The sequence below is a fragment of the Chelonus insularis genome, unplaced genomic scaffold (assembly GCF_013357705.1).
Source record: "Chelonus insularis isolate UGA/USDA-ARS -01 unplaced genomic scaffold, ASM1335770v1 contig_24_pilon, whole genome shotgun sequence".
Lineage (NCBI taxonomy): Eukaryota > Metazoa > Arthropoda > Insecta > Hymenoptera > Braconidae > Chelonus > Chelonus insularis.
The window spans coordinates 1,074,456-1,095,777 of record NW_023276446.1 but is presented as its reverse complement, the minus strand read 5'-3'; the positions used below and the strand labels follow the sequence as shown (position 1 = coordinate 1,095,777).

At 29.8% G+C, this 21,322-nt stretch overlaps 4 protein-coding genes across 12 annotated transcripts; 2 read left to right on the top strand and 2 right to left on the bottom strand.

Moving 5' to 3' along the window:
- Positions 1 to 1,729: 1,729 nt before the first annotated feature.
- LOC118064687 (charged multivesicular body protein 1b-like) lies at positions 1,730 to 3,339 on the bottom strand. The gene is given in 5 exon segments (XM_035079461.1): positions 1,730 to 2,178; positions 2,249 to 2,697; positions 2,699 to 2,715; positions 3,078 to 3,156; positions 3,228 to 3,339. Coding segments are annotated over 4 exon segments (609 nt in total). The 5' UTR covers positions 3,100 to 3,156; positions 3,228 to 3,339; the 3' UTR covers positions 1,730 to 2,057.
- Positions 3,340 to 3,349: 10 nt separating this feature from the next.
- Positions 3,350 to 4,382, top strand: LOC118064689 (guided entry of tail-anchored proteins factor 1-like). 3 transcript variants are annotated; one of them, XM_035079465.1, is made up of 5 exons: positions 3,350 to 3,542; positions 3,623 to 3,788; positions 3,865 to 3,932; positions 4,005 to 4,141; positions 4,261 to 4,382. In XM_035079465.1, coding segments are annotated over exons 1-5 (444 nt in total). In that variant the 5' UTR covers positions 3,350 to 3,470; the 3' UTR covers positions 4,262 to 4,382. The 3 variants fall into 3 exon arrangements, with proteins under 3 accessions (XP_034935356.1, XP_034935355.1, XP_034935354.1); XM_035079464.1 differs by lacking the exon at positions 4,261 to 4,382 and having other exon boundaries at positions 3,871 to 3,932; positions 4,005 to 4,252; XM_035079463.1 differs by lacking the exon at positions 4,261 to 4,382 and having other exon boundaries at positions 4,005 to 4,249.
- A 311-nt stretch (positions 4,383 to 4,693) lies between these two features.
- Positions 4,694 to 6,483, bottom strand: LOC118064686 (coiled-coil domain-containing protein 6-like). Its single transcript, XM_035079460.1, is given in 4 exon segments — positions 4,694 to 5,427; positions 5,430 to 5,820; positions 6,045 to 6,167; positions 6,169 to 6,483. Coding segments are annotated over 4 exon segments (1,287 nt in total). The 5' UTR covers positions 6,268 to 6,483; the 3' UTR covers positions 4,694 to 4,753.
- Positions 6,484 to 13,954: 7,471 nt separating this feature from the next.
- On the top strand, positions 13,955 to 15,902 carry Arp6 (Actin-related protein 6). 7 transcript variants are annotated; one of them, XM_035079560.1, is made up of 4 exons: positions 13,955 to 14,064; positions 14,458 to 14,506; positions 14,584 to 15,555; positions 15,627 to 15,902. In XM_035079560.1, the coding sequence occupies exons 1-4, from the start codon at positions 13,974 to 13,976 to the stop codon at positions 15,754 to 15,756; spliced, it is 1,242 nt and encodes a 413-aa protein (XP_034935451.1). In that variant the 5' UTR covers positions 13,955 to 13,973; the 3' UTR covers positions 15,757 to 15,902. The 7 variants fall into 7 exon arrangements, with proteins under 7 accessions (XP_034935451.1, XP_034935453.1, XP_034935457.1 ...); XM_035079562.1 differs by having other exon boundaries at positions 13,971 to 14,184; XM_035079566.1 differs by having other exon boundaries at positions 13,972 to 14,162.
- The last annotated feature ends 5,420 nt before the right edge of the window (positions 15,903 to 21,322 follow it).

Sequence of the window (21,322 nt, the reverse complement as noted above, 5' to 3'; positions counted from 1 at the left end):
CATTTTTATTTATTCTAACTGCAATAGTCATCAAAGTATAAGGCATTGTAAAGCGATACACTATGTTTACATCACATACATATATTACCCGTACACACACATACACAAATTACTCACCAAAATGCAGGGCACCATCAGTTCTGGATACGGATTGCGCATCTTTTCAATATGGATGACTGACGTCATCTGCGAGCATAATGCTGTCACCTATCAGAATTCTTTCAAACTAATTTTCCGGAGAATATCATCTGGAATACAACATTTCTAATTATTTCTGAATTATTCAATTTTATACTATGAATTGATTTTTTTGACATTCAGACAGATGGCAAAGACTGACGCAAACACGAATTTTGGGCGAAAAACGTATAAAAATAGAATAATTAGTGATTTTTCATCTGAATGATGTGGCCGCCATCTTGAAATTTAAGCGCGGCAAGTCAATTCATAATTTTTTCATTATTCTTTCTAATTTTTTTTAATAAAAATATTCACTATATACAAAAAATTGTTGTTTACGTCAGTCCGGCATTAATTCCTCTGTAATTTGGTACCTAATTTTATAGAAATAATAGTAAATTGGCGAAGAAATTAGAAATATCCCGATCCCATTTATTCGGATAGGGGCAATCAGTCGCCTCTCTGACTTCAGCCCAGCCTTAAGTTGATAGGTAATACATAGAATGTATTACCGATGGTTTGACGTTTAAAAAAAATCGTTTTACGTTTTTTGAAAACTAATTCATGTCCTTTAATCAGTAATTTTGTTTATATCTCAAGATCGGTAGGAGATAACAATTTTTTTTTATTGAGTTGATAATTAAATACTACCAGACTAAAGACTATTATACAGTACCGGACATTAATGCTGTGTGATTTTCTATCGGACGGTATAGGGAAATCGCTTGTATAACTCTTAAAAAATTGAACAGCATCTATGTCCGGTACTGTACTATCTATATACAGATAGTGATGTCTGTTCTAAAATTCCATGTCGTAGTAATGGAGTCGAATGATGCACATTCCGTTTGTTGTACAAAAAATCGTGAAATCACACCAAAAATAGCCCTAACGGAATTCACAAAAATACGCGCCAAATATGAATAACGAAGACGATGATCATCGTTCATCAAGTGCGATCTCTATAAAACTTCTTTATGTGAACAACTACAAAAATGCGTGAAATCATTGCAGCCAAGTATTTGAACATAAAGATTAATTATATTTAATAAAATAAAATAGAAATGTTTTTTAATTTTCGTTAAATTATTATGTAATTTTCTACATAAATCAAAGACAAACTCTTTATAATGAGATGAAAAAAAATTCAATACATGAAGAAAGTTGACAGCCTTATTACGTTTTAAAATTTTAAAACTAGAAAAAAAATTGAATTAAAAACAAAATTTCTCTTTTTTTATAAAAATTTATTTAAACACAATTAACTTGGCGTGGCTCTTACAGCTGTAGATAAAACTATAATTGATTAGATGGTTCATATAATCGATAGCCACGCCAAGTGAATTGTGTTTAAATAAATCTTTGCTCTGACGATGAACGGTGCTAGAAATCCAAGTGGATCATAGAGTTGAGCTGTTTTTGATAAAATAATTCTCTTCGTGCCAGAGAAAATAGACCTGCATAGAAGTTCAATGCTGTATTATGTTTAGGAATTACCACTAAAGAAAACGAACCTTCAGATGTTTTCCAGTAATAAATTGACAATGGGTAAGAATAGAATGTTTTTATATAATTTAGCCATATGTGCACTCGTAACAATGATCAATAGATTATTCCTATGATAGCATTTGAAATTCAAAAATTTATACAACATAATTCCGCTATTATAAAGTATGTTAATGAATGGTATTATTTTTATTATTTTATATAATATATAAAAATATAATACCATCCGACATGTATATATATATATATATGATAATTATTATTACATTAGTAAACAAACTTCTATTCTAGATTTTAAAAAAGCAGTAACATTAGTCATATTGTAGATGTTTTTGCAGTTCTTTAATTGTTATTAATATAACTTTAATATTTTATTCTCGTAACCGTGCTAAACGCTGTGTTAATTCATCTTGTTCTTGACTTGCAGTTGTTGATGAACCGATCCCAATGCTGCCTAATTGTCCTGATGGCAATTCCATGTTTAATTCTAATCTAAAATATGAATAAAAAATTGTTTATATTTTGATGATATGTTTGATAGTTTGCGTCAAGTTTTAATTACCCAGCTTCATCAGCGACTTGTTGAAGTAGTGAATCAACATCGTTTTGAGGTACGTTAGTCGTCGTGGTTTGCGACATTGCATTTTCCATGTATGAACTTTGAACATCTAAGTCCTCGAACTGACTTTCAAATTTATCCATTAAACCCGAAATTTTTTCTAAATTCATAGATTTCATGGCTGCATCCATAGCTTTTACTACACCTGCCATCGATTGAGTCACTTTTCTGGTTGTTAAAGCTGTTTGAACTCGACTAGCAACAGCATCTACTCTAGCACTCATCCTTAAATAATTCAGAGCTTGATTCTTTTGTCTTATAGCATTCTCAGCATGTATTCGCGCTCCTTCCATATTTCCTTTTTGTATCGCTTTTTTAATTTTTGTTTTTTCTATTTTCTCTTCTTTTTCGCATTTCTTCGAATTACGTTCTAATTCTTTTACCGCAAATTTTTAAATTAAATAAATTTTCTATATACATTTTAAGGAATACATATAATTCCAACCTCTAAGAGAAAATGAGTGATTCATCAATTTTTTGTTTTTATTTGTTTTCAGTTCTAATAATTTAACTATTATTTGATTCGTGATCTTTTGAATTTCAAAGTACTTAAAATAGCAAAATTATTCAATGGCGACAAGCAAAAAACATCAGTAATCTGACATTTAAACTAAGAGAAATGTGAACAATTAATAAAATATGTATAATAATACGCATAATTTTGTGAAACATTGATATTGTTAATAACTCACTAATGTCTTAATTTCCAATTGTACTATCGATGAGTAATGTTTATCGAATGATTTAATAAGATTTGTTTGTCAAAGGATACTTTCCATTTGCGAGACTGACATGAGTGATTGCTCGGCCCCCGTTTTGAATACCAAATAAATTAATTTAAAAATAAAATACTGAAGTACAAAATTAAATAATTAGCAAAAAACAAATTCTTAAAGATTTTATTGTAAACTCTAACACTCACAATATAGTCGAACCAAAAAAAGAGTATGTAGACTGGACATACATGCAATAGATACTATATATTATCATATATGTAGTCGAAATATTGGAGAGTATAGACTTGGAGGTTATACATGGAAATTATTTTGGTGCATGCGCACAAATTATTTCTGAGCTTGTTCACAACTTACTGCGTTTGGGTGTACTTCATTTCTAACCTTTATGGTTAGAATTATTTTCAAGTCGTTTAAAGCAATGCAAAAAGATGACTGTATTATTTTTAATTACTACTAGTGCGTACTGTTTTTTGAACTTTGTTCCAATTATTATCAAGCATGTAAGTATAAATTAACGAAACTAAGAAAAAATTTCTAACTCAATCACATTAACAATATACTTTGTTTGAGTTGATTTTAGTTCATAAGCTGGATTTTTGCAGAAAATAAAGCTGAATATAAATTAAAAAATGAAATTCTTGTATTAAAAAATGAAATGAGCAAAATATCTCATGTTGATGAATTTTCTAAGTATTCAAAATTACAAAGAAAACACACGACGTTAATTGAAATTTACCGAAAAGAAGGTGTGTAAAAAATAGAGTTTTTACTCATATAATGACTGAATTGTTAATATTTTCGTATTGTGTTTAATTGTCTTAGTTTCAGCAAGACTATCTTATAGAATGAAAGTGCAACTTGTCTTCACTTACCTTATTAAAATTCTAAACGTAACTATTGTTTGTATAAATTTTACAATTATAAGTTAAAAGAATCATTCTTCTATTCACTATAATTTCCAGTGGGTCATATTGATAATGCTAATGAAGATTTATCAAAAAGAGCCGATTGTTATTTTACCGAAAGGATCACTACATCCATTTGAAAATTTTTTGAGCTGGCCAAGAATGGACAATACTTCGATATCTTTAACAATGTGGTTAGCAATAAATTGTATAGTATTTACTAAATAAGATTTTTTATGTGTGCTCATTGCAAGTAATCATTCAAGGTAAAAGTAATTTTACAACTAATAATTTTATACATTTGTGATTACAGATATTAAATACTAATTTTTAATATGAATCTAGCTCGTTTTTTTAATGAAGATTTATTATCAAGTTTGTTAATAAAACTTTTAGTAAATTACCAAATCCATGCATGTTTGTAAAAATAAGAAATAAAATAAATTTTACTCTTTGAACTCAGGATTACTAGGCTTGAATTTATTGCAAATATTACTCGAAATTATATTTACTTGGGATCATTCATTCTGACGTAAATCTAATTCAGATTATAATAACAAAAATAAAACTTATCATTTCATATTTTTTGATATAAATTTAAAATAATAAAATGATTTATTATCATAGGCGTTTGTGTAACAAAAATTTAAATTCATTATTTTTGAAATCTTAATAATTATTTATGCATATTTTATCAACAAAACGATATAAGTATATTGTATTCTTTGTAATTTGAAGTTTTATAATCATTACAGCTTACATACTTAAAGAAAAGGATATTCAAAATTTTTACTGAAATATTTGAATTATGTTTTAGAAATATCCATTGGTGAGCTATTAGACGTATTTATTGTAGGTGCAGTTATCGGTGGTCCACTAGGACTAACAATAGTTGGCGGAATAGCGGGTTTGATAAATCTATCTGAAGTTCGCCTTGATGAAGGAGGAACTATATGACCACTTGTTGATGGTGGTGAACTAGAAAATGGAAGCATTATAGTTTGACCACAAGCAAAGCAACGATTAGATGTATAGCTGTCACGGGATGTCGAACCAACAATATTCACTCCAGGACTAAGTGGTCTAGATGAATTTGGAGAAGGATTATATGGTATTGGACTTGATACTGTGCGGTTTCGTATATTGCTTCCTGACATAACTATTTCATTGTAATGACGTTCTTCTTCCATTTCCAAACTAGACTCAGATTCAGATAAATGTCTACAAAGAGCTTCACGTCTTTCCACTTCAAGCTGTAATTTTCGTTGAAGCCTCAAATTTTCTTCTCTTATGTGTTTTTCTTCATTTACATATCGTTGCATTTTTTCTGTATGTTCTTGTTGTGATATTAAAAGTGTATGTCGTAATCTCGCGACTTCACTTCTTAAAGTTTGAATATGAGTACTAAGATTAGTTGCAGTATCACCATTATTAATATCTCGCGGTGATGTTGGATCAGATACAGGCTGATCTAGTTTTATTGAAGCATTCGCTTTTCTGCTTCTAATTTATCCATACGCTTCCACAATTTATTAACAAGAGCTTCCTGCTCTTGTTCTAAAGTATTTTCCAATTCTACTTTTTCTCTTCGAAGTTGTTCCAAATTACTTTGTTTGGCTAAAGTTTCAGCCTCCAATTTCTCAATTTTTCGCATCAACTTATTAACTAAACATTCTTGTTCCTGTTCTAAAGTTTGTTCCAATTTGCATTTTTCTTGCCTCAGTTGATTTAATTTTCTAGACAAGTCATTGGTTAAACATTCTTCTTCTTGTTCATAGTGATGAGCTAATGTCTCTTTTTCTTTCTTTAGAGCTTGAATTTTCTTTAAAAGAGTGTTACTGATAAATTCTTCTTCTTGTTCAGCTTTCGCTTGCTAAAATGAAACAAAAATTTGCATAATAAAGTCGATTTTTTACTTTGTTTTTGATATTATAAAAAAAATAGCATTTACATAGTAAAAATAGAAAAAATGTTAATACTTTTTAACAGTATATAATATCATCAAAATTGCAAACATTTAATAAATACATAGAAATGAAAAAGTCAATAGAATAATATTTTCAAATATTTTTAAATGAATACAAAGAAATAACTTACAATAATAACTGAAGCTTGACGTAAACTACGATTTTCTTCCTGAAGTGCTTTTACGCGTAATTTGTATGTCTCGAGCTCAACTTTTAAAACGCGATTATGTTGTTGTAATGATTCAATCCTTTTTTTGAAGTTGTTCTCGAGTAATTGGTGATGGTGGCATCATAATTGGACCACCATCAATTGAACTTGAATCACTTTCAGAAGCGCTATCACGGTCAGCCATTTTAACTTTCTACTTGAAAAACTCTAGGAATTCAAATATTTTACAATTGCTCTATAATAAAATACATCATTTCCACATTCACGAGTTCTATAACGATGAATAAAGGACTTATTTACACATCTGTAGAAAAGATTTAGGCTGAAAATTACAACCACTATGGTATAAGACTGAGCATGTGGTGACATATGTACGGTCGTACTCTATTGGCGAACTATGCAGGGTTGCCAAATAGTAAAAGTAAAAGTAGAGTGCTGTTCACATAAAAACGACGGCAATGTTACAGCACTACCCAGTGTAACGTCCAGGTTTAGCAAATGACAGTAGTGTCACCTTCTGGACTCGGTGTGAGTTCATTGGTCGAAGCCCATGAAGACTATAGAACAGGAGTCCAAACTCTGTGTATAAAAGTTGAGCCGGAATTTTGAAAAAATAACGTTCGCGGGCAGAGTGCGCTGTGGTCGCTAAGTTACCGAGGTAGAGGGGGAAATTCCCGGTATATTTAAATACATGATTAAAAATATAAAAAAAATTGAATTTACTTTTTGTATAGAAAAAAATTGATAGTAAACACAAAATTAAACATTATTATAGCAAGAGTATTAATTATATTATTAATAATCCTATTTTTGGAGGAATTGAACAATGTTTGAATGAAATTAAAAATAATTAAGGTATACTTAAATTTTATATTAATGTTAAATTATTAGGTATTTTAATAACTTATATATCTAGCTTATAAGTACTACTTTCCATGACTGTTATATTATTTTTAGGAATAACATAACATTGAAAATATCAAAATATAATTTTTATCCAATGTATTTTATATAATTATAGAGAAAATACATTTCTTATAACATGTATACAATAATTTTTTTTTACAATATTAAATAATATGTTATTAATTTAGAGATTTTAATAGTCAATTTCCCATATTTTTTAAAGTATACATAATAACAAATTGTAAAAATTTAATTACCTATCTTTTATATGAACTGTGAACATTCAGTAAAATCGTGCATAAATTGTATTAATTTTCTATGATAATTATGTAATATTTAAATAATTTGTTTAAATTTATCATACATAGTTAGTTATCGGAGAAAAGTCTTTTCTCTGTCTAAATTGAAATTGAGAGAACTAAAACGAATGCAAATCCTACATAAACAGATGGTATTGGCAATTTATTATCATCAATATATTTTGATGACGATTAACGGATCGAAAGTAAAGTTTTCAGTCTTATTTGCGGGAATATTTCTATGGAATCTTTTCTTCAAAACTCTATCCATACAGTTATATGTTGAAGTGGCATCAAGTAAAAATTTCTAAGATCTCTTCGCAAGCAGAAACTGAAGATGGTTTAACTAGATTAGTTTTTGTTCGAATTGGACCACATTTACTTCATCATTTGCTATCCATCTCATCTACCGAATCCACAGCAAAAAGTGTGATTCAAACTAATTTCATCGGATTTGATTATTTGTACGTAGATTTCTATTTCTGTCTTAAATAAGTCGACATAATGAATTCAACTCAAAAAAGTTAATTTTTTTTTTAATAATTTGAGATGTTGATTCACTACAAACAATTTTATTTTATTTCTAGAAGCAACGTTGATGTGCAATGAAAAACTATCATCGCATTCAGTCCGCAACAAAACCATTGTCAGACCACGTTTACTTATTTCAGACATATGATTTGTAGACAATTAATAATCCAATAATGTCACATTCTTTTGCATCAATATTTTAACAATATTTTTTATAAAACTTTTAAAGACAGCGAACTATCATACCATCTGTGAGCGTAGGATTCATCAGAGAGAAATTCACCTCTCTGGGGTGTTAACAAATATTGAAATTTCTAGCAGGAAAAATGATAGACATTGAAAGTATTAAAAATCCAAACTTACAAACTTAATATTTTATTGATTTTTCTTTAAAAAAAGTTTTTTTGAAAAAACCAATCATTGAAAATATTTTTTTATAATATTTCTGACGAAATCGACAAATGAATTAATTTTTGGTATATTTTGAAAAAAATTAGATTACAATAAATCATTGAAAACTGCATTTTTATTTTCGTTATAATTTATACCATAAAAACATTACAAGAGTATAAAAATCTGACATATGTACTGATGTCATTTCAAATACAAATCTCTTAATGTCTTTTCAAATTGGAAAACACAAAAACATCGTATAAATTATTTTTCTGAATCACTAGGATGAATATTAGCATTATTATTTATTGGATATTTGACTGCTTCAAGATTGCCAGAATCACAAGCTGAAAGAAATGGAGTTCGACCTGCTGCATCTATAGCATCAATTTTTGCATTATTTTGACGCAACAATTCTATTTTTTTAGTTACCTCACGAAGCCGAATATAATTACTGTCCAGTGTTATAATATTTAGCATTCTTTCGATAAATTTTGCACTGCTTCGCGCGATCTTCAAATTTGCGATTTGCATATTTTGCAAGAAAGAAACCTCGCATTACTAAATACTTGTCGATCACCCTTGAAGTTACTTCATGTTCATGAGATTCACAGCCAACATGTGGTAAATTTTGTTTTCCTGCTTCTTTGAGTATGTCGTGAAGAGTGTCTATTTGAACTTCCGATGTTCCAACTATCTTAAGAACAGATTTTTCTAATGTTCTTGTTAGTTCAAATAATTGTTTAGATTGATAAGAAAGGCCATCATAAAAATCTCTGAGCCGAATCAATTCATTACATCATCGTTCCGTTCATCTTCCGTTGCTTGTAAAGTAATTTTACAATCTTCGTACCTTAATAAAATTTGCATTTTTTTAGTAATGTAACCAGCAATGAATGCTTGAACTTCATCGCTTGTATTAAAAATACAGTAATCATGCTCCGTAATATCATCTTCAACACAATCTCGCTCTTCGTTTTCAAAATTATCTTCTAATAATTCATCAATTTTATTTAACCACTCTTTCCTAGGTCTTTGTGTTAGGTACAACGAATCTTGAGTTTGCATTAATGTTGACAAAAGCTGAGGGCCAGAAACGTTACAGTCTTTTGGTGGACGAACTAAGGAGAAACACGATACGAGTCTGAATACTTGACCAAATAATTTTGGATCGGGGTGATCATTGGATCCACAAGAATTCCGCATGATAGAAAAAAATCTCTGTAATGAATCAAATAAAGATATGTTATAATATTCTTTGTATAATAATATGCAACACGTTATTATAATTATAAATTTTATATTTATAATCATGATATTTTAATTTTACAATTACGAACATCATACAAATAATAATATTATCCAAACTTATATTTACCTCCAAGGGATCTTGACTGAGACGAGATGTCATGAGATAATCGTACTCAAAATTATCACGTTCAAAATGAAACGAAATTATTATGTTCATCTGCATTTTAATGAAGTTAATAAATTAGGAATTTAATACATTATATTAAAATGAAATATGTAACAAATATGAAGTAATTTTAATATTACGTCAAATGTTACGACTACAGGTTGCCGACACAACAATTTAAAAATAAATACATCATACCTTCTTAATAAGTCGATGACATCGTTGTCGGTAAATTTCCTTTTTTCGTTTAATACGAAAAGCAAGTGTCGAATCGCGTTTATATCTCCTGTTGCTTGTATTCTTTGGCGAAGTATGCGGCACGCTCGACAGCGAGGATTTAATTGCTGACGCTGATAATTTTCATTTGGTGTGATGATTCCACTACACTGGGTGGCATATCTGGAAAAACGATGAGAAATCCACCACACTTATCATTATTTGTACTTGTGAATGTAGATGAAATCTATTATGATACATTTTTTCAGTTGTAATTAATATCACAAAAATTGTGACAGAATAAAACAACGTATTTAAAAATATTTGACCTATTTTCATCAAATAATGTTCCGCAACAACTTGTGAGGGCTCTGCTTTACGCATAGATGCGTACAATTCTTCCATAGATGATACACGATCAGTGCGAATTCTTTCTGATCGATGTGGCATTACAAGCTAGAATAATGGACATACAATATTTAAAGTCAATTGTTTCAATTATGTTCTATATAAATTTGATTGTAATTATTTATTATTGTAATTACTTAAAATTCTCTAATTTTAGTCTATTTACTTATTTCTTAGTTTATATGATTTATTTTTCTTTGCTATTTATTTAAATTATTTATTGTAATTTTATTTTATGAAACATACAAATTGCGTTTATCTTCTTACCGTAACAGAAGATCAGCTGTTACTCGTAATCTTAATTTTTCCAACAAGCTACCTACATCGCGATGAATCAAAATCATATCCGATGATTGTACATAGTAACACTAACGTTCTGGTAAAACTGCCGAAAACGATGATACTACTTGCTCTAGTGACACATTCATTTGGTAAACGCTAATGAAACTGCAGATAACGATGATGCAGTTTGCTCTAGCAACCACTTCATTGGTATAATCTGCAAAATAAACAATTATTTTTATTTTCCAATATTTTCAGTTTCATAATTTTCAATGTTATCTTAAACTTTTTACCTCATCGCATTCCATTTGGGAAACTGATGGCTCAACGACTGCTCCAATAGTAGTCCTGTTGGCTGTAAATTTTCAGTGTCACTAGAAGAATTTGCTCTTCTTGAATAAATTGTTGATCACAAAATTTGTTGTTCTGATAGCGAACACGATTGTTCTTCTTCCGTAGACTTAGAATAACAATATTTATTAATTAATTTTTTTTCTTCTTATATATAAAAAATTACGTTAAGGGATTGGTTAAATACCTGATTGCAATTCATCCGATGCTGATTTTGACATTTTTCTTCTCTAAGACGGGATCGCGTTATCAGTTAAATGCCACCTTTCTTATTTTCTATGAAAATAGACTCCCCATTGATCAGAAACTGATTTGCCCTTTACGATATATTCATCCAAAAAATGAAGTTCACAGACACGATCACTGTCTTTAAGTTCTTGTTGAAGAGCATTTACCACAGTGACGTCGAATATGACACTGTAAATTAATTTTAAGTAGCATTGTAAATAAATTTCATCTAAAAAACTCACTCCAAATGCAATGAGTGATACTCACTTTTGGAACTTGAAAGAGTGTTCTTTTCCGTAAACCTTTAGCTTTGCGTTTCCGCTCATCATCTGAATGACCGCTTTTGCATCCTTGCACAACACAACATTTTGTCATTTTTACACAATTTAAAAAATTTACAATTTATCACAACATTTTCCACTTAGCAAAAGGTTAGCTAAATTCAATGACGTCTTCTTACTAACTTCGCGCGTCTTACATGCTGCTAAATTCACTCGGTACACGACGTAATTCAGCACCACTGGTGGCTGGTTTTAGAACCTTTGCTCTAAAAAATTTCCTGTACGAATTTTCCGTATGAGAGGCCCCAGAGTTTGGACTCCTGTTCTATAGTCTTTATGGTGTATCGCTTTACAATGCCTTATACTTTGATGACTATTGCAGTTAGAATAAATAAAAATGATGATACTCATTTAACATTAATTAATATAATATCTGCAAATGACTTCAAATACATATATTTATCCATTATTATCATTATTATTAGGTATAAATGTTAATAAAGAAGCTCAATTCCAAGTCGGCGTATCCAAGCATGTAGTGTAAAAACAAATGCACATAAACTCAATACCGAGATTATGCTGGCCATGTGGTTAGAGCGTCAGAGGTCTATTTTGCCGGGCAGGGTTCGATCCCAGTCATAATCACTATTTTTTCTACTTTATTCGTTAGATTAGCATGTAATTATAATATTGACATGCCATAATTAATCCATTATAACGATTTGATTTTTTTTCCTCTTTACTCATTGAATTTATTGACGCTAAGTCGGAAAATATTTGAACAGAGCCATAAACTTTTTTTTTGTATAAATACATTGATACTAGCCTGTGTTTAACAACTTATACATCTTTACATGTATTAACAATTTTATGTTATAAAAAAGTTATTAACAAGTTAATCATATTATTAATAACATTAAAAAGTAGTTTAAACAATCTGTGGCGAGTTTCGGCACTTTCCCGGCAAGCTCTACCCCCATTCTCTGTGCCCAAGCCTGCAGCTTATAATTTTTAAGCATATATAAGCGTATTGGAACCATAACAGCTCAGTGGTTACAGCATCGGTCTTTTATTTTGCTAGGCAGGGTTCGATTCCAGTCATGATAAAGTTTTTTTTTTCTCTTTTATTTGTTAGATTTGCATGTAATTATAATATTAACATGCTAAAATGAATTCTTACCAACAATTTGATTTTTTTTTCTCAATTATTTATGTAATTTATCGACGCCGAGTCGGAAAACATGAACAGGGTTATAAACACTTTTCTTACTATAGCTATATGAACGTAGCTTTTTTTTAAGCAATTTAGAAATATTTAGAAGTAGTTGAAATAATCCACGGGGATTTCCGGCACTTCGCCGGCAAGCTCTATCCCCACCTTTCGTACTCAAGCCTGCATTATACAATTTATAAACATAAACATGATGTCAGAGATAATATGTTAGCTCTGTAGGTAGAACACCAAGCTTTCATTTTACCGATTAGGGTTCGATCCCAGTTATAGCCAATTTTTTTTTTTCATTAAAATTTTATATAAATACAATAATTGGTTGTTTGTATAAGTTCAAAATCAATTCCTAGTGTCTTTTAAAGTCAACATTTTCTAAAAAAGAGAATTCATAGTAACTCGTTCCTCACCCTCAGCTTATTTTCAGAAAAACAAGTTTTTTTTCGTAATTAATTGGAAGAATAATGTAATAAAATATATGAATTGATTTATAAGTATATAAAGTCACTTGAACAAGAAACAGAAGAAAAAATTGCCTATGACTGGGATCGAACCCTGCCCAGCAAAATAAAAGGTCGGGGCTCTAACCACTGAGCTATTATAGTTCCAATTATAGAAAACGATGCTTGAAAATTATAAGCTACAGGCTTGGGCACAGAAAGTGGGGGTCGAGCTTGCCGGCGAAGTATCGGAACTCGCCGCGGATTGTTTAAACTATTTTTTATTGTTAATAAGTTGTTAAAAAAGGCTATTATCAATGTATTTGTACAAAAAAAGGTTAATGGCCCTGTTCAAATATTCTCTCATTTGTCATTGATTAATTGAAAAAAAAATTTTACATAAAAATTGAAATTTAAAACTCATTTTTGGCATGATAAAATTGCAATTACATGCAATTTAAATAAAAAAAAATTTTGCCGCAATTGGAATCGAACATCGTTCGGTAAAATAACTGGCGAACCTTCTGACTATAGAGCTAGCATATTTTCATTTGCTTTGTTTACGTTTAGATATCGTAAGCTTCAGGCTTAGTAACAGAGGGTAGGGAATGTGCTTGCTCGTCAACTGTTCGAACTCGCAGTCTTCTCTGAAAAATAAGACGGAGATAGATAGATATATTTTGTGCTCTGTCTTGCTCGGAACAGATTATTCTGAAATTTGTAAATTTCTTGGTACCCTAAGGCTCCCTTTTTGTAGTGCATCCCTGAAAATTATCATTTTTCGACCGATTTCATGGTTACCTACTCAATTTCAGTTGATGTCAAGCTTCGGCCTTTTGCCGCACAACGCGAGGGCGTAAAGTCAACTCCGGGAAACTTTCTGACTTCAGCCCAGCCTTAAACAGCATTTATGTATACAGTAACGGACATAAATACAAGAACACACGAAGAGCATCTGAGGGATTCTATTCTCAGTTCGACTACACTGCGCGACATAAATGGTATCCAATTTTTTGAAGGTTATACATAAGATTTCTCTATACTCTTCTGTACAAATTCCGACGGCATCAATGACGCTGAGTGTACAATATCCTCTCTGGTATCAAGCATGGTAACAATGTGTAAAAGAAAATTGTATTTTCTGTGATACTAAGTTAGTAAATGATTGTTCGTATTTGAAGTTAATTTTATGTGTGTCATGTATCAGTTAAGAAAGACATAGTGTCTCTTTCCTCAAATTTGAAAGAAGTAAAAACAGCATATCATTCTGTTTTAATTACACTATGTAAAATAACATTGGTTTTGTGAATGCATGACCAATTGTTTACAATATTTTGTGGCATAAAAATCAAATTTTTAAGTATCAAAACTTTTTACAATGGCTTTTATTTTAGACAATGGTGCTTATACTGCTAAAGCCGGTTTCGCTACTGACAACCCAATGTAATTAAAATTGTTTAAAAATTTTCTTCTGATTATTTTGAAATGATTACTTATAGCTATTTATTCATTTTTTTCAGGATAATTCCAAATTGTATTATGAAAGCTAAAAGTGAACGTAGAAGACCCTTTGTTGGTAATCAAATCGATGATTGTCGTGATGCTTCAGGGCTTTTTTATATGCTTCCCTTTCAGAAAGGATATCTTGTAAATTGGGATATTCAAAAAACAGTTTGGGATTTCTTATTTTCAAAAGATTGCTGTAATGTGAATCTCAGTGAAATGCCATTAATTGTGACAGAACCACTATTTAACTTTGGTCCAATTCAAGAAACTATGACTGAAATTTTTTTTGAAGAATATGAGTGTCAGAGTCTTCTTTTAATAAATTCACCGACATTATCTTATATGAATTATAAAAACACACACTCTGAATGTAAAACTTGCATTATCGTTGATTCAGGTTACAGTTTCACTTACATAGTTCCTTATGTGAATGGGGTAAAATTCAAAGATGGAATTCGACGAATTGATGTTGGCGGTAAATTATTGACAAATCATTTGAAAGAAATAATTTCTTATCGTCAGCTACATGTAATGGATGAAACCTACGTAATTAATCAAGTAAAAGAAGATTCATGTTTTGTATCACAAGATTTTTACAAGGATATGAAAATTGCACAAATAAGCCTAGAATATAATTCAATTATTAAAGATTATGTTCTTCCTGATTATACTTCTCTTAGACGAGGTTTTCTTCGTAACCCTCAATCACAGGGAGAGCAACAAACTTTACGATTGAATAATGAGAGATTTGTTGTACCAGAAATTTTATTTAATCCGTCTGATGTTGGCATTCGACAAATGGGAATTCCCGAAGCAATCATGAATTCCGTAAAATCTTGTGAAGAAGAACATTGGCCTCATTTATTAGCGAACATTGTTCTTACTGGTGGTAATACGAAATTTCCTGGATTCAAAGAAAGACTTTATAATAATCTTCGAAGTCTCGCACCCGACGAATTGCTCATTAATGTCACGTTACCAAACAAGTAATTTTTATTAGCTATAAATTAGTTTATATATATAATATAATGCGTAATACACTGCACTTTATTTGTAGGCCCGAGACTTATGCATGGGAAGGTGGAAAAATACTTACAAATGATTCAGCATTGAATTTTATGTTGTTAACCCGAGAAGAGTATGAGGAGAACGGACCAAATATGTTAATTGAGAGATTTAGTGTTTAAATTGTAATAACTTTTTCGAATATGAATGTGTTTGGTTGACTGTAAAATAGCGTAAATTTCATGTAAACTAGTAATTATAATCAAAATGTCGATGCTGTGAAAATTAAATTTTTTTAGATAATAATAATTTTGTTAAAACAATTATACATATACTTGAAATTACTCCGTGTAGGAATAGTGAAAAGAATTTTTATTACACCAGATTTATACTGTATATTCATCCAAATAATTCAATATTGCAATAATAATTTATTAGTTACTATTAGTTTTCAATTTTTAACTAAGTCTTAACTCGCAAATTAATTGTAAATACTTATTTATTTATGTTGTTTATGTTTATGTATCGTAAGCTTCGACTTGGAAACAGAAGTTAAGGTGGGGGCTGAGCTTGCTCGCCAACTGCTCGAACTCGCAGTCTTCTTTCTGACAAATAAGACGGAGATGGATAGATATATTCTTGCTCTATATTGCTCGGAACAGATGATTCTGGAATTTCTTGGTGCCCTAAGGCGCCCTTTTTTTAGTGCATTCCTGAAAATTATCATTTTTTGAGAAATTTCCGTTACCTACTCAATTGAAATCGAGCTTCGGCCTTCCGCCGCCCAACGCAACGGCGCAAAGTCAACTTCGAAACTTTTCTTCGGTATAGCCCAGCCTTAAGGCTGGGCTGAAGTCAAAAAGTTTCCCGGGGTGCCATAGAAGGTCCCGAATGCAACAAATGCCTACGACTTGATTTTGTACTACGGTAAAATTTCCGAGATCTTAATATGTATATTTCAGGTTGTATATCAACAATTATTAACAGCATTCATTAATGATGAATGACAATAGAGTCAATTATTTTATTGAATAATATTATTATTTTATATTATATTAAATAAATAAATTGATGAATAAATAATGGTAATTTTTTGTAAATGTCACAATGTACTGACGCCAACGCCCTCTGTATTTCTGCAGTTGATAAAGAAGATTTTCTCTTGGCTCATATCATAAGTAAATATGTGTTCGAACATAAAATTCAAACAATAGAAAATAACTGAATTAAATTAAATAAAAAATTAGACTGAATTGTTTATATGCAGAAAAAATAGATTGTTAAATAAATAAATTAATCTGATTTAATTTCTAACTATGTAAAAAATGTTTTGGTTTTAATTGAGTAACTAAGTTATAATTTTCACAGGTATTAAGGACTCGCTCAATTTTTGAATCAATTTTCTAAATATACAAAGTCAATTAAAATGAAGTGAAGAAGTTTATTTATAGATTAATCTAACAGACTTACTGACACATCAATGCTAAGATCTATTGTTTTCAATTTATCAGCTTTATCTCGTATGTTATATCGATGATTAATACCAACTGGTGCATCTTTATTCTTTTTTTCTAACTCTGTTAAAACTAGAGCGAAATAATTGTTTTTTATAATTATCATTATTATGCATAGCAAAATTTAAATACTAATTAAAGAAGTATACGATGAGAAAATGTGAGCTTTTTTTGCAACCATGTTAGAATAGCTTCATTACTATTTCTACCTGAAGATCATCGTACGATAATTTATTTCCTTTTCAATTCAAGTGTGGAATGAACGATAATAATTTTTATCATAAATTTTTCTTTGAAGCATTATTTTTTATTATACCAAAGGGTATATCGATACACAATAATAAAAAAAAAATATTCATTCACTCACACGTTGATATTTATTTTATTAGAATTATTACCATGACGATAACTCGTAATCAACAAATTTGATTACTTTCAAGCATTCTCATGAGATCACTCCATTATGTAAAAAAATTTTTTTTTCCATTTATGTCTGTGCATATCATTAAAAATATAAAATAACTATAAATCAGTTATTTGTACATTTAGAATTAAGAATGTAGTCTCCTCATACATAATATCATCATTCCACATTCATCGTCTTATTCTGTTACATAATTTTCAATTTTAATTAAAATATAACGCGTGTACAATGCTATATGATTTCTAGAACAATTATTACTTAATAATATTCAAAGTCAAACATGAACTTCCTCTTTCTCTTAGAAAATGAAATCTTAATCAAATTAAATTTAGTTGTTTTTTTTTTTTAATTTTACGTAGAAAAAACTTAACTTTTCAAGTGGAACAATCTTACATACTATATCTTGTTTTTTAAATATGTCACACAGTTTAAAATCAAATTTTGTAGAGTTAACTATTCAGCATTGTTAATATTATTCACTCAATTAACTATAGCATTTCCAAATATTTGTTTTAAAACAATCATTGATAATATTTAAAGTTAAACTGAACTTTTTCTTTCGTTTTGTTTAAAAAAAATATGAAATTTTAATGAAATTAAATTTGGTTGTTTTTTTTTTTTTGATTTTTAGTAGAAAAAACTTAATTTTTTAGACGAAACAAACTTACATACTATGCCTTGTTCTTTAAATATTTAATTCAGTTCAAAATTAAATTATGTAACTTTAATTCTTTAAATTATAGTCTAAAAAAAGATAAAGATAACTTATATTATTTATAATCTTTATAATATTATAGTTATAGTATTCATAACAATAACTTTATAGTCATCTTTACATTAAAAAAAAATTTTACGAAGATACTTAAACGATAGGAATTATATCTTCAATGATTCCTCGGCACAAAGGACATCTTACTTGTTCACGATCTGCTTCTGCCAGTACATCGATTATATCATAGCAGTCTTCACATAGAGCTGCATGTCCACATGGTTGAAGCTCGATCAAAACATTGTTTCTCTCGCATGCTTGACATATGTTTGCTTCCTCCATTGGTTGATCTGTAATATAATTTTAACATATATGTCTTAATTTAACTATATAGTTTAACAACATCTATACATACATAATTTTATAAGTATTTTGAATCAAGAAGTAAAGAGAATAGATAGAATAGATAAAATCTGACCGAGTGCTAAGTAAGAAATGAAGAGAACATAGCACGCATAAGTTTTTGTAGATCGAGAAAAAGAAGATAGATCCAGAGTCATTAAAATCTGTAATAAAGATAGAATTTTCTATAATTACGAGTCAATCAATTTTTTTTTCAACAATAAATGCACTTTTTACCATTATTATCCTGGTCCTCTCCAATGTGATTGTTTCGGCGACGTGCTGGTAGATTGTCTAAGACTCTGTCTTCAAAAAGATCGTTGTTTGGCTCATACTCATAAGCTGGTAGCTCGCCAACTATAATTATGCAATTGTCGTCATTATTTATATGTATATAAATTTGTATTAGTATACTCACCATTTTCATCATTGACCAATTTGACAAGTGTGAAATTCGGATCAATTTCAACGTCATTATAAAGATAATTGTTTACCGAAGGACTGACAACATTTGATGCGAATTTCAAAAATTCATGAACATTTATTCTGTTATTGTCAAAATACCACCAAATTTCTCTTAATCTTGATTTGTTCACCGATGACCTTATTCGTGGAGTCCAACTTAAGGGCTTATTTTGGTCAATATTTGCTATTTCTCGATGAGATTTGGCATACCACTTTAATAACTTTTTAGTAAAGTTCCATATATCCATACGATTCTTCAGCATAGCAGTTATTTTCCTCCAGTTTGTGCAACATGTGTCAGCAAGTGACGCAATGTTATTGCAAGCATAATTTTGAACTCCTACTCCATAGATCCACTTCTCATAATAGTAGCGAATAAAGGGTTCAAAACCACCTCTTATAATCTCATTTGGAATCGCGTGATATAAATCAAGAAATGCTCTGTAAATATTATCTGCTGGTAATAAACTCAAACAGATAAATTTTGTTACTAGTAGACGATGATTTCTATCTCTCAAGTTGATTCCTTGGGTGTTTTTTGCTTGAGCTAATAAAATTTCGCAATGAGAAGTAAAAAGTCCGTGAATAGAACTCATAGGAAATTCTCTAGATAACGAGCGATGGAGTTTTTCATCGAAGTTGTAGTAAATTACATGAGGAATGACATCGTTTTCTATCAAATTTGACTCTATTTCACTGACGAGATTGTTATAGGTACGATCATTATTGTCAGCTATGAAATTCCAAGAGATTGGGAAGCTCTAAAAAAATTTGAAATTTTAATTTATAATTAGAACGATATTACAAAGCTATAAATTTATAAAGAAAATTTTTATTGATCAGATACTTACATAATTATTCAATTTAATATTCCACGAAATAGTCCTTTGTATGCCCATTTCTCCAGGTATGATTCTGTGACTACAGTCAACATATAAAGATATTGCATCGGCATTTACTTTGGTAAGAATTTTTCTGGTTAATTCATTGTCGAAAAAGCTGCACGATACTACATCTTCATGAATCCTTTCGAAATTGACGCTCATTAGCCCTTGATCGTGTATTGTGAGTTGTTGATATCTTCGCACTCTCAGAACCGCATCAAATACTCGTAATGACGGTGCCCTTGGAATCCTCGCGTTACGTTGCCAACAATACATGTTTTTCTTTACGACTCTATATGGTAGTAATAGAGCAGCTTCTCTATGCCTACATTAATGAATAGATATATAAAAGAAAAGATTTTTATAAATAAATAAAAAAAAAAAAAATACACTGACAAAAATGAATTGTAAAATGGCATAACACGTGCACACAGGTCATGGGCAAAACCATGAACATTTATAAAATTTTTAATAAATTTTTACAATTCATTTTCTTCAGGGCGTATTGACTTCATTAATGCCTATTAGAAAAGAAAAAAAAATATATCAAATTATCTGTATATAGAGTACACATATACACAAAAAAAACTAAACTAATTTTAAGGAACATGAGAACAAACTTCAATAAATGTTTACCAATTTTATATAGTCAACACAAAAAAAAAAAAACTTACAAAATCGAAAGTCGATTATAGATACTCCTAGTATCTGCTAGTTGTGTGAAACATGCAGTACGTAACAAATCTATAAACGCGTTCATTAGAAGAAGATTTTCATCTGCAGGATGGTTGTGACGAGTAGTTTCTACGAAACGAAGATTTAACACATATCCTTTTCCTTCACAATAATGACTTCTAAATAATTTGCAGCGAAGTAATCTACGAGAATAAACAATATCGTATTACTAGTCAATGTAAACAACTGTTGGACTTGCACACATGTACGTGTTTTACGTATCATTCAAAATACATCAAACGCACACTTGTGTAGGGAATATGCTTATTGAACAAAAATACTGAAAAAGGTTAAAACGATTAACGAAAAAACTACAATTTTACGATAGTTACGAAATAATCTTCGAGAATAAAAAACATTTTATTAGTCAATATAAACAATTGTTGGACTCGCACACATATACGTCTTTTACGAAGCGTTCAACATGCGTAAAATTCGCGGGTATGGAATGTAGCGTTCTATGCACGTAAAATGCGCACATGTGTAATAATATGATTATTGAACAAAGACATTGAAAAAGTTTGAAATAATTAACAAAAAAAACTTTCTAATTTTACGATAATTTACTTTAGACCGATTGAAAAAGAAATATTTGTCTTAAAAATCACTGAATAA